Here is a 13936-nt window from a genome sequence, read left to right as displayed (position 1 = left end):
GGGGGGGGGCTGTTTGTTTTTCTTCAGCAGTGTCTTTTCTTTCCTTGGCACCATTACCATCGTTGTGGGTTACTGGCTTCTTCCAGAAACCAAGCTTTATAACTCAGTTTCTCTGATATGCTGAGACCAGTGCCACATTTCACCCCCAAACAGAACTTTTTGTGTATTGACTCCCAAGAGGAACCTTTCCAGTTTCTTCTTAATTTACCTCTCAAACCCTTTTTGTTTCATATCATATAGTCCTGTAATCAGTGGGCAGGGTATGACAGGTGAGAAGCAGTTCTCCACGTAACGAACCGTTTATCTGATTTTGATAAAGGAAGAGGAAGAGAAGACTGAAGCGTTAACCTACTGTAGCAACTGGATTTCTACATGTGATACGAGCTATACTCTTCCAACAGTATTTAATTAGGAAGTATCCTTGTCAAAACTAAATGTTACTCCTATGTTAGTCACTGTGCCAGGCATGAAAACATTTGCTGTTCCTTCTTGTGAAAGACAAGTCAATTGTGACAGCAATTAACTGCCTGGCACAAGGTTTCTGGTGTCACATGGATTGCAGAGCTGTACATAGGCTTGTTCTCTGGGCTGTCATGGTCTAAGAGCCGCGCTTGCTGCATAATGTTCTCCTGCTGATCGCTGCTTCCTGGGAAAGCTAGGCATCCTTTGTTGTTGCCCCCCGGGAGGCCTTTCATGGACGTGTGCCTGTTGTTGGTTAGGACAAAGGCATTTGGGGCTTTACTCCTTCTAATTGTTCTAACAGGCATATTAAGCACAGAATGCTGCCTGTGGAAAGTGGGAAACATGCTGAAGAGTACCAATAACTTGGCCGCTTTAAAGACGTTTTAAATAACTGGAGAAAATAGTTTTGTAATTCTGAGCATTCAATTCGTGGCAATAATAAACTTCTGTAGTCATCTTATCAAAAGGTTTAAATTTGTGCAGTTAACAGTATGTCAGAATTGTTAATGGGACATCACTTCTGGAAACATAAAGAAGTATTTTATTAACTTGGAGAAGCCACGGTCTTTATGAATTGAATTACAAGTCGGTGGCTGAGCTGTGATAAGAACTGTAATAACTTGTATCAGGTGATAACTAAACAAATTACCTCTCCATACTGGCAGTGAATGTGAAATTCCTGTTGTCTTGAAGTCCAATTCCATTGGACTTCAGTATATGCTGCAGCATATGTTTGTATGTGGAACAAATATCTTTACATTAGCATAGCAAGTTAAAGTTTTGATACTTTAAGTTTTTTTGGGATCTCTTAAACTTTCTTCATTTACTGGAGCGTTTGCCTTTTATTTTTAAGGTACTAAGCGGCTGGTAGAAGGCACCATTAATCCAGGAGAAACATGCTTGATCATTGAAGATGTGGTAACAAGTGGATCTAGTGTACTGGAAACTGCGGAAGTTCTTCAGAAAGCAGGATTAAAAGTCACGGATGCCGTAGTGTTGTTGGACAGGGAGCAGGGCGGAAAGGCAAGGTTAGAGGAATGTGGAATCCGCCTGCACTCTGTGTGTACGTTGTCCAGCGTGTTGGAGATTCTCCAGCAGCAGGGAGAAGTGGCTGTTGAGATGGTTGAAAAGGTGAAGAAATTCATTCAGGGAAATGTGTTTGAGCCAGTGGCTCAGAACGGCCCCGCTCCCGTGAAGAGACTGTGTAAAGAGCTGAGCTTCAGTGCCCGTGCCGAGCTGCCAGGGGTGCATCCTATTGCAGCCAGGCTTTTCGCGCTCATGGAAGAGAAGCAAACGAACTTGTGCCTTTCTGCTGATGTCACCAGCTCCAAAGAGCTGCTGCAGTTAGCTGCCATCCTGGGCCCCAGCATTTGCATCCTGAAGACTCACGTAGACATCCTGAACGATTTCACCCAAGAGGTAGTACAAGAGTTGAGAACACTCGCGGATCGACATGAATTCTTGATTTTCGAAGACAGGAAATTTGCAGACATTGGAAACACAGTGAAACATCAATATGAAGGTGATTATCATCAACCTCAATTTACTGTAACTTTGCTGCCAGTGTGTGTAAATGCAGCACTGGTGCGGGTTGCCAGGAGAGATTGTGGAATCTCCAGCCTTGGAGAAGACTCAAGGGGCCTGAGCAACCTGATCTAGGTTTGAAGTTAACGCTGCTGAGAGGGCATGACCTCCAGAGGTCCCTTCCAACCTTAATCTTTTTATGAATATATGGTTGTGCTCAGTAAGTACTTCTGAGTAGTTGTTTGCCGTGAGAAACACAGCGTGGCTTCTTAAGGCAGCCTGCTGTTGTATGCTTGTGTGTTCGTTATGGCTTTCATTCAATATTGCATCTGCAACTGTAGAACAGTTTTTCTGATCCATACGTCCCGTATGATCTGCATGCTGTACTGAAAGATAGCAGCTGTGACAGTGGATTTCTAGGTTACCATAAATGTCTCAGTGAATATTAAAGGTGAGATACTAAGAAGTGTTTGTGAAAAGTAAAACTGAGAGATTACACTTTGTGGTCAGGCAGCTATCAGAACTGTCTGATGAGACTGAACTTGTAACTGTCAAGCTTCAGTAGTAAAACTGTCTTTTAAAATGTGAATGATTTAGCGTGCAGCTTGTTTTGTTTAACTCATGTTTCCTGTTCAATGCATTTGTAATGACGCTTTGCCTCTGTCTTCCTATCCATGTTCTCAGGTGGTGTGTTCAGAATCGCATCCTGGTCAGACATCGTTAATGCCCACGTGGTTCCAGGCTCTGGAGTTGTGAAAGGCCTGAAGGAAGTAGGTCTTCCTCTCCAGCGCGGCTGTCTTCTGGTTGCCGAGATGAGTTCCCAAGGGTCACTTGCAACAGGTGAATACACAAAAGCTGCGGTAAGTAGGCAGTCTTGTTTCGGGTTAAAAGCTTGTAAAGTGTTGTAACAGAGAGGTTTTGTGTGCTGCTAATATTTGCACTTCCAAAAGTCTCTCCAGCTCTATTACAGGTGGTTTTTTTTTTTCTGTGGAGAGTCAGGAATCTGACAGTGTGGTGTGTAAAGGTTGCAGCTGTAGGCTAGTCATGTGAGGTGGTCACAGTTCACACTGAATTCTAGTAAACATGCCAAGTTTGCTATTAGCCCCCACCCCCCTTTTCTTTTCCTGAAGCAATAAATTTCTAATTAGTTTAAATTCATTCATTGTATTATTTATAACATAGAAACACAACATTCATGTTCCTGGCTGCAAGCGCAGCAAGGTCAGTGAGGGGCGAGTCAGCTCTGGGTGACTTTATATTGGTAAAGCAAGAACAGGTGTTTCATACCCCTGCCTTGCACAGCTTAATGTGTCAAAGGGTGGATGAGAAACAGATTGCTAGTCAAGCTTAATTTTAGGTGTATCACTTGTAACTGTTTACTGATCATCTTCAGGTAGAGATGGCTGAAGACAACTCGGATTTCGTTTTTGGATTCATATCTGGATCTAGAGTTAGTAATAAACTGGAATTTCTTCACTTAACTCCAGGGGTGCAGCTGCAAACTGGAGGTAACTTTCTCTGAAATACTTAGTCTGTTTGTAAATACAGTAAGTGATCGAGCCTTCAGTGAAAAAGTGACTTCTGAAGAGGGTTTGGTTGCTGATTCTCTGGTGGAAGGAGTCTGTGTTTGCCACTATGGGCTGCCTTCTGTATTTCTGGGTACGCTGATCCCTTTCCTGGGAGCTCTGAAAGGCAACCAGCAGGCTATGCAGCTTTGTCCGTGTGCTGAGGTCTGTGCACACCATAAAGCACAGTCCTTAAAACACATGAAATGTCTTCAGGTAGGCGTTAGGTTAGATGTCCAACTACTCAGTAGGAGTAGAAAAAAAGATTTTTAACAAATGCAGAAGTCTAACTGTAACACTGTTGACACTGATACAGATGCAGTATCAATGAATTGGAAGTCTTATACTGACTAAACAGGTTATCACTGAACCAGGTAGGGGAGATGTGTTTCTCTGCAATACTTAATTTTTATGAAACCTGAAGTGAAATCACAAGCTTTTACATGAATGTTTGGGGGTTTTGCCTGTTTTAAGAAGGCTAAGGCTTATTTCAGTAATCCTGATCGGTGCTTCTTTGCGTAACTGTTCCATCTATTGTGATTGGTAAATCATGGAAAAAGGAGGGTGCTCTCTGTCAAATTTGAGCTGTGTAATAGGGTGTTTGTTAGTTGGAGACACAGTTTCTGGTATGTTTGTGGATTGTTAGGGTGAGAGCTGGAACAGCATACCTGTTCTCTGTTCCAGCACCTCTTTGAAGCTTTTTAGTAGATAGAGTTTTGTACAAACTGAAAAAAATGGTGTCTCTATTTCAGGTGATAACCTTGGACAGAAGTACCTAAGCCCCGAGGAAGTTATTACCAAAAAAGGTTCTGATATCATTATTGTGGGACGCGGCATCTTGACAGCTTCAGACCGTCTTCAAGAAGCAGAGAAGTACAGGAAGGCAGCTTGGGAGAGCTATGTAAGCAGGCTTGGTATTCGTGCAGAAGATGGAAAGCAGGCCTCTTTCCTAGTCAATAAGCAAAGCTGATGGAGCTGTAATCATCATGAGACTTCCAGTTAAATACATAGACACTTCAGCCAGTAGAAAACTGTCCTTTTGGAGAAAAAGCTGTTACTAACTAAATTATTTTTAATCGCACACACACAGATCAAGTTATACGTGCCATGGTTGTTTTTTAATATTTGAATGTATGAAACCAAAACTTCTTGCCTAGTTTTTAGCCTTAATAGCTTTTCTCTGCTGAAAAATGTTCTGCGAAACACTCCAAGGGTATTTGGTTGGCTGTCATTGCTTTTGTTTCTTTTCCCCACCCTCAAATTCCTTCTGGCTGTAGAAACAGTATTTTACTGTTCTTAATAAAATTCACCTGCAGACCTGACCCTACTGCCCCACTCTCACAGGATTACTCAGCTCTGCTATTTCCAAGGAGCAAGTATGGGTCTTTATCCCACACTGTGAAATAGAATAATATGTTGTTTAATAAATACTTTTTTGCTACTGTTCTCCTTTCATTGGATCTACAAGTCTTCCTTCTGTGGCAGTGTGAAGTACTGTTTTCAGAACCCCAGTATTATAAAAAGTCATTCTATATGTTTGTGACTGCAGGAACTACTTGTGATTTTGTTTACAGGAGCTACAAAGAATTTGTCAGAGCAACTAGTTGTTGTGTGTTTAATTGCAGTAGAACTGTTGATTCCTCTAATGAGAAACAAAAATGTACTTTCTGTTTATTGACTTTTTGTGACAATAGCTGGAATACTTCCAGGAATTACTTTCCACTCTTCACCATGGATAAGGAGAAGTAGAAATATCTTGTATGACTGGTTTTGATCAGAAAGGGTGGAAGAACCTTAAATATCTCTAGTGTATGTGTGTGGTGGAAATCGGCTTGAATTTTCATTGCTATCACGAGGGCAAAGACGAATGGTGATGCAGTTCTAGACTGTTGCTGTTCCTGTGCTGATGCAAAGCACGCGGAGAAAGCTGGGTCCCTTTGTTAATACACTCACCCGTAGACTAGGAACACCTGTGTCTAGTGAGAAGAGTTTTTTGGCATTAGCACTGCACTCTTCACTAAGCCTTTCAAAATAGGAGATTGGAGTTATGCTGAAGTTCAAAAGGAGAGTTTTTGTTGATTGTTGGTTGGATTAATCTATGCAGAGTGCCTAAGACCAATGGACGCAGGCTTGGATCTGAGGGCTTTGCCTTATGCTTCTTGTGTTTGTGACATTGTGCTCTGTTGGCAGTCAGACTTCAGAAACACAACTGAAAGACTTCCTCACTCTCTGGGCATGTTGGGGATGATGAAGAGAGGGACCTGGGGGTGCTGGTTGACAGCCGGCTGAACATGAGCCGGCAGTGTGCCCAGGCGGCCAAGAAGGCCAATGGCATCCTGGCCTGTATCAGAACTAGTGTGGCCAGCAGGAGTAGGGAAGTGATCGTGCCCCTGTACTCGGCACTGGTGAGGCCACACCTCGAATACTGTGTTCAGTTTTGGGCCCCTCACTACAAGAAGGACGTTGAGGGGCTGGAGCGTGTCCAGAGAAGGGGAGCGAAGCTGGTGAAGGGTCTGGAGAACAAGTCTTATGAGGAGCGGCTGAGGGAACTGGGACTGTTTAGCCTGGAGAAAAGGAGGCTGAGGGGAGACCTCATCGCTCTCTACAGCTACCTGAAAGGAGGTTGTAGCGAGGTGGGTGTTGGTCTCTTCTCCCAAGTAACTGGCGATAGGACGAGAGGAAATGGCCTCAAGTTGCGCCGGGGGAGGTTTAGATTGGACATGAGGAAAAATGTCTTTACTGAAAGAGTGGTTAAACATTGGAACAGGCTGCCCAGGGAAGTGGTGGAGTCGCCATCCCTGGAGGTATTTAAAAGACGTGTAGATGAGGCGCTTAGGGACATGGTTTAGTGGGCGTGGTGGTGTTGTGTTGATGGTTGGACTCGATGGTCTTAAGGGTCTTTTCCAACCTTAATGATTCTATGATTCTATGACTTTACCCTTTCATATTCCACATGCCCTGGAAGTGTGCTTCCATTCCCTTTGATGACGGGGCTGCTTATGGGGCTTAGGAGTTGGGTATTGTGGAGAGAATATTAGAACTTACTCTGGGGGGGGGGTGTTTTGTTTTCCTTGGGGCTACCATTTGCTTCAATAGTCATCTTATGTATCATAATTTACATCTGGAGAACTCCATCCAGGGAAGATGGAGGCTCTCTTGGCCACTCTTCACAGCTGGAACTCGATGAGTGTGTTGTATCTTGTGCAACCACGCTGCAACAGTCTGTGAGTCGTGATATTTCACATCAACTTCCTAAGAAGTTCCAGTCCTTCAAAGTGAACGGAGGATTTGGGATCTGTTTACTGTCTCATCTTAATTATCTCATGGCCTTGAGGCCTGTAGCAGAAACAAGACTTTCTCACTTAAACTGTTTTGCAGAAAATTACTTTTTCCACCAGAGGGAGCTGAGACTCTGTATTTCTCAGGAGAGTCGACGCCCTTAGCTCTTTTACAGCTAATCGTTTTCAATGATGATACCAAGTCTAGATATGCTTAGGATGAAAATCTGTCTGGTTTTCAACAAGTTACACCCTTGCTGATGCCCTCATTTAAAACAGTAGAGTTTACCAGAAAGCTGCCTCAGGCTGGAGTTCAGCACTGTATGTTGTAGGCTCACTGTTACAGCGTAAGCAGAATTTTGTGGGTTCAGTATTTTCCACTAACTATGCTGAATTGCGTTAAGCGGGTGGCTGACATCCATCCGGCTAAGTCCCTGAGCAGGCTCTTTGGAGAGCTAGTTTATCAGGCCTCTAGCTGAAAAAATAGCAACCGGATTTGGAGAGATGGATGTGATCTAATATCCAGTCACTTTTAGAGGATATGTGCAACTCATTTTCTTTACAAAGCAAGTTCTGAGGGACAGATTGATTGGAAAAAATCATTTTGCAGTCCTTCATTGTGCACTAGGTAAATCACCCAGAAAGAGCTGTATTCTGGCGCTTCATTTGACACCAATGTCGCAAACATTTCAATTAGTAAAACAACAACACGTTACCTCCTATATGCATTCTTCTGTCAGAATGATTATAGTAAACAAGTGTGTGCGCTTTCTTTGAGGCACCTGAAAGTGATTAAAAATCCATTTCAAACTAAGAACAAATGTTAATTTCCTTGCTTGCCCCCGCTGCTCACATTCATCGCATAGTTCCTGCTGTTGGTCCCAACTGTTCCTAACATGGGAACTAGGTCACAATTTACAAAACTCATTTGCATCATAATATATGAATCTGAAAGTCTTGCAGTTCATTCTCTGATCTGATCGAGTCTGGGGTAGAGGCACAAGGCTATATTTAAATTACTGGATTATCACATGATTTAGATTATCTGGCAAGTAGGCATTTATATGAAATTGTGACCCTTAGTCCACTCTAGAGTATGGTTTATGACAGAATGAAAGGGTATCACATTTTTCATAGCGAAATAAGACTGTGACCAAGCGTTGTCAGTGCTGGCAGCAGAAAGAAGGCTGACTTGCTGCTATTTTGGAGCAGCATAGCGGGGACTGTGTGAGACCAGCACAAGCTGGAACCGTTAAGGAATTGTTATGTAGCTTTTGATATTTGTATGTCAAGTACGCTCTATCTCTCTGAGCTATCTCTGTCTAGCATGAGGAGTGCTGTGTCAAGAGAACCCAGCCTGGGCACGTTAAGCGGTATAGCTGCCTAAGTATAGTGCTTCACTCGGACTTAAAATTCTTGCAAAATCTTGATAAACCCATCACCGAATTAAAACCAGCTGAGTTAAGATTTTTGTCCTTAAAAGTATGATTTACATGTCACGGTATCATCATTGCTTTATTAACCAATAATTGACACAGGTCAATTACATATAACAGGTCATATTATAGTTTCCATAGCCTATTCTATGAAAATTTATTTCAGACTTAATCTCAGAAAAATAACTGAATCACTTCCCTTTAAATTTACTTGGAAAGCCTGTTGGATTTTTTTAGCGAGCAACACAAACATTACATTTAGGGAACAGGACCAAAGGAATGTGAACCACCCAGAGGGAGTTTGTTTCCAGATCTGAGTTTTGGAGGTCACTGTCTCAGGGAAATGGTCTGTGTCGGAAGGCTTGTAACTGGAATGCGGGCTAGACAGGCTGGATGTTTTGTTTGTTTGTAATCACTCTGTTGGTTCTTGGTCGGTCTACAGTGACAAGTACGGCTTCATGTTCGAACACTGCAGCAAATTAAACCTCAGCCTGGTGCCTGCTCCAGGTTCAGGTTTTCCTCTAACTCTTTTGGCAGGTATTTGCAGGCTGGGAGCAGTGGCCCTGCCTGCGTGTCTGGGTTGACTTTGTCCTCAGTCTTGGTTCTCTGTTTCTGCATGACCCATGTCCTCGGAACTTTTTCTCATAAGCTGATGGTATCCATAGTCAGGCTGTGAAAACGCAGGGTTGTAGGTGGAGGCTGGCCGGTATGGAGAACAGGAAGAAGCCCGAGCAAGGCTGCAACGGGGAAGTTCTTGCTTATAGCATGGTCTCCTGAGCAGAAGCGTGATGGTATGTCATAGGTTGTGTTTAGCCTAAATAGGTATTGCAGGAGGAGAAGCTAACCTAGTGCAGTCGCTTTTGATCTGTTCCTGAACAACTAATAGTAGCTATACAAAAGATACTTTCACAAACAGGACTATTTAGATGGGGAAATTTTGCAGTGCTGCCTGCAGCTGCTCATTTCTGCTTTGCTGAGAGGTATCATTTTAGGCTCATGATGGGAGCAGCTGTAAAGGTGACCTGGTTATAAGGGGGAAAATATTGAACAGAAGAAGATGTCTGCTCAAATACTGACAGAGAAAATGCCTGCCAGCCTGGGAACCAGGCCTGGGAACCAGAAGCATCCTTGAGGAGTGCAGCTGGCATCTTTGAAGTGCAGCTGGATACCAAGAAACCAGAGACATCCCGAGATACCATTGATAAGTGCAAAAACAAGGAACTGTAACAGCAACATACCGTCTGGAAAAGGGGGAAAACATCCTGAGAAAGTAAGCGTTGGTAACTGCCACTGGCTGTTCTAACTCACGGAACAGAAAAACAGTCTGATAAAACAAAAATTCGTCTGAGAGAATAGAAAACATCACCAGTTATTGGCTATGCCAGGTGAAAAATAGAAATTAGCAGCATCTATTGGCTGTTCTGAGTGGTGGTGTCCTACGCCCCTTTATGTCTCTGTGATATAAAAAGAACCTACTTTTTACCCAAAATGGAGCCTCTTTCCCACACACGACCCCCTTTTCCCCATGAGATTTCCTCGGCGGAGCAGACCCTCGCCGGGGACGCCAGGCTGACTCCGAGCTCCGTGATGCGGATCATCATCCAGGTAAGACTTCATCCATTATTGACTGGCCTCACTTCTGGGATGGGTTTGATTGACCCCACTGCTGGGATCGGTTTGATGAGCATTTGGTACCAGTAACATTTTTTTTTATATATATATATATAAAGTCCTGCATGTAAGTAAGTACTTGATAAGTATATTTGCTGCTTTACTAGTGGTAATTCTGCAGTAATTTGTAATATTGAAATATAGACTTGCTGCTAATATTGATTGCTGCTGCTGTGGAAATACATTTGCTTTCTAGTAGTAATTTGTAGTAACTTGTAGTATAGATATATTTGTTTTGCCAATCGTAACTATACTTGCCTTGATAGTAGAAAACTGTAAGGAAGTAAAGAAGATAGGTAATAAATCATCTGTGTCTTTGTGCATGACAGAGTCCTGCAAACCTGCAAACGGTTGCAATCTTCGCACACCTGCAGGCCAGGTAACCCTTCTGGGTTGTGGCATTACTTGGTGTAAGAAGTGGGGTTCTGTGTTACATAGGTCATGGATGCTTGGGAGAAGGCAGTAGAAGAGCAGCGAAAATGGCAAGAGGCTAAGGGGTGGAAAACCCCTCGGTGGGACAGGGATTGGGTGTCTGAGAATTGGTTGAATTGGGAAATGCTGCGAGCAGAGTTTCAGAAGTGGCAGGACACTCATAAATGCAAAGCAGAGGAGGGCAAGGGGGCCTTCATCGGGCTTCTCACGGAGGCGTTGGCGGCTGCGGGCGCTTTGTTTAACACTGCTAGGCAGGAACTGGAGGCTTTGCAGCGAGCTAAGGAAGCAGAAGTGCGAGCAGTTGCCTTTGAATCCCATAGTTTTGTTACAAACCAATTACTTCGACAATTAGAAACGAACGTCAGACCTCTGGCTATACGACAGCTAGAGCAAGAGCCTACATGCCTGGTCTCAGAGAGTGAGATCATTGAAAAGATACACATACTGAAAATGGATAATGAGGAGGAGGGCTTTGATTCTGGCAGCGGGTCTTCCACCCCCGCTTCGTTACCCGAGCATCGTCCTGATAACGCAGCCTCCTTGTACCCTATCATTAAAACTTCCCCGGTACAACTCCCAGCTCCCGCCAGAAAGGAAGGCACTCCCCCACCGCCTGGGGTCACGATGACCGCTGCGAATTTTAACACAGAACAGCTAAGGCAGCTGTCCTTGCAGTACGGCAAAAAGCCCCATGAGGACTGGGTGGGATGGGTGGCGCGGTGCTACCAGCTGGGGGCTGGAACCGTGGTCCTTAATCAGGCTGAGGCCAGACAAATATTCCTGGGAGGAAGAATATTTCTCCTAAACCCTGATGCAGGGGCCGGAGTGAACACCTTCTCCCTGTTATCTTCCATAATATATGCTGTCAGAAAAATGCCAGGACCGCGGGGATATCTCCCTCCCCCTCCCTGGAGTACTCCAAATGGGTTTTCTGGATGGACGATGAGACTGGCTGCTCGGGATGTCCTTAAGGGACAAGGGGATATACCCCGGGACATGATGGCTGTGCCAGCAACAGCATCAGGGAAATTAAAACTCTTGCGAAATGCAGCACCTGGGGGGCCGAAGAACCTGGCCTTAATGTTACGCCATGAAACCTGCGACTGGAATACCATAATGGCCCAAGGGCTGCAAAACTGGACAGCCCTTATGGGGAGACAACGAAGACGGGGAAGCACCCCCGAAACGATAGTCTGTAAAAGGGAAGGTCGGGTTAGGGTCGTCCAGATGCTAAAGCGAAGTCAGAGGAATAAGAATAAGGGACAAAATGCTCGAAATGCTGAAACTAATCAATCCGACACAAAACAACCCCCTGGCAAACAGGAGCGTGATCTGGAACGGAGGCGCTTATGGGATCTCCTGCGAGGAATAGGCTTCACCGCAGGACAGTTAGAGGGGATGCCCATGTTCGTCTTGCAAAAACTGTGGGATAACCGTTATGGGGGCAGCACTAGCAGCCCAGGGGCAGGGAAGGGGCCAGGAGGCGTTAGTCCTTCTGCTTCCCCCACCCCGGACAACCTTGTTCTGTCTGCTTCCCCGACCATGCTACCCGAAAATGAGTAGAAGAGGTCCCAACATTGGCACAGGGAGACCAAATGACCCCTCCCAGGTGGCCAAAATTGTTTGAATTAATATTAGCACCCTTGTATACCATTAATAGTGAATGGCAAATACTCCATCTCTTTTCTTATGGGTACAGGAGCCTCAATATCAATGATTAAAGCTGAGGACACCCCTGGGTTAATTCACAAATCTCAAGAAAGGATTTCTATAGCAGTCATTACCAGGAAAAGATGAGAGCTCCCCATGACCAGGATAAAATTGGATCTGCCCGGTGAAAGGACACTGAGACCCATAGTAGCAGTAGGGCTTTTAAGTATTTTCAGTATGGATATATTAAAATCCCAGACTATTAATACTCCATTAGGCTCTCGAACCCTCAGATGAACAACTCTGTAATTTCAATCGATAAAATACCTGCTGTGGAGGCTATTGCTTTTCTGTTAGAGGTACCACCCAAGCTACCTAAAAGTCCCTTCACCCTGTATTAGCCCCCTTCACCCACATATGACAGGACTGTATTAGCCCTGAAGCCTCACAAGCCATAACTGCTCTCATCCAGGATTTAGGACAATGGGGTATTATTCAGAAAACTCATTCACCATATAACTCCCCCATACGGCCTGTCCATAAGTCTAACATCACCTGGTGTTTGATGGTAGACTGACATAAATTAAATGAAAATACTGGACCCTTACATGCTGCTGTCCCCTCTATTACAAATCTTATTTTTTCTATAGAGCAAGCAGCCCAGCCTTGGATGGCTGCCGTGGCTATAAAAGATATGTTTTCTATGGTCCCATTACAACCTGAGGATCGAGAGAGATTTGCTTTTATCTGGGGCAGAATACAGTTTGCTTTTACCCTATTACCCCAAGCGTTCAAACGTAGCCCTACGTTTTCACACCAGGCTTTAGCTAGGGAATCAGAACAAGTCCCACGGGAGCCAGGGGTGACAGTATATCAATACACAGATGACATTTTAAATGGAGGTGATTCCCCCAGTAAGGTCCAAATAATGCATGATTGCTCTGGGAACTGTAGGATTCTGGCAAGCACATTTTCCACAGTTTGCTATAATTGCTTGACCCTTACATGGTGTGTTAAAGAGCCGTGCTACCTGGGCACGGGCAGTTAGTCATGAAGAAGCATTTAATTTACTAATATGCAGTGTTTCAGAATATCAGGCTATGGCTCCCATAATACCAAGAGCCTGCATATAGGACATACAGAGAGAGGATATCAATGGAGATTGTAGCAACGAGTTCCTGATAAAGCCCGATTAACTCCTATACCATTTGGATGAAAGGGATGGCAAGGTTCCCAGTCATGGTATTTGCCTTGGGAAAAATCCTTGCTGACTACTGATACAGCCCTGTTAGATACAGAGCCCACTGCATGAGGCGCACCTTTAGAAGTACGAACCCCGTCCTCTGGAATCAGTCTGCTCCCATTCCTTAGGGATAGAATGGAATAGTTCAGTTGGAAGGGACCTGCAATGATCATCTAGTCCCACTGCCTGACCACTTCAGGGCTGACCAAAAGTTAAAGCATGTTGTTAAGGGCATTGTCCAAGTGCTTCTTAAACACTGACAGGCTTGGGGCACCGACGACCTCTCTAGGAAGCCTGTTCCAGTGTTTGACCACCCCCTCGGTAAAGAAATGCTTCCTAATGTCCAGTCTCAACCTCCCCTGGCACAGCTCTGAACCATTCCCATGAGTCCTGTCACTGGATACCAGAAGAGCTCAGCACCTCCGTCTCCCCTTCCCCTTCCCCTCCTCAGGAAGCTGTAGAGAGTGATGAGGTCACCCCTCAGCATCCTTTTCTCCAAACTAGACAAACCCAGAGTCCTCAGCCGCTCCACACAGGACATTCCTTCCAGCCCTCTCACCAGCTTTGTTGCCCTCCTCTGGATGCATTCAAGGACCTTAACATCTTTCGTAAATTGTGGGGCCCAGGACTGCACACAGTATTCAAGGTGAGGCTGCACCAACGCTGAATACAGCG

General features: G+C 44.6%; 1 protein-coding gene across 1 annotated transcript in view; it reads left to right on the top strand.

Moving 5' to 3' along the window:
• The window catches only part of UMPS (uridine monophosphate synthetase), a 6980-nt gene extending 1974 nt beyond the window's left edge, over window positions 1–5006 (top strand). Inside the window, exons 2-5 of the mRNA XM_009327170.1 lie at window positions 1316–1984; window positions 2671–2846; window positions 3380–3494; window positions 4304–5006. Coding sequence (XP_009325445.1) covers window positions 1316–1984; window positions 2671–2846; window positions 3380–3494; window positions 4304–4521 — 1178 coding nt within the window. The 3' untranslated portion in view covers window positions 4522–5006. The remainder of the gene's footprint in view (window positions 1–1315; window positions 1985–2670; window positions 2847–3379; window positions 3495–4303) is intronic.
• Window positions 5007–13936: the final 8930 nt, after the last annotated feature.

Source organism: Pygoscelis adeliae, unplaced genomic scaffold, assembly GCF_000699105.1.
Source record: "Pygoscelis adeliae isolate BGI_AS28 unplaced genomic scaffold, ASM69910v1 Scaffold227, whole genome shotgun sequence".
Taxonomy (NCBI): domain Eukaryota; kingdom Metazoa; phylum Chordata; class Aves; order Sphenisciformes; family Spheniscidae; genus Pygoscelis; species Pygoscelis adeliae.
This window is presented reverse-complemented; position numbering and strand designations above follow the sequence as displayed.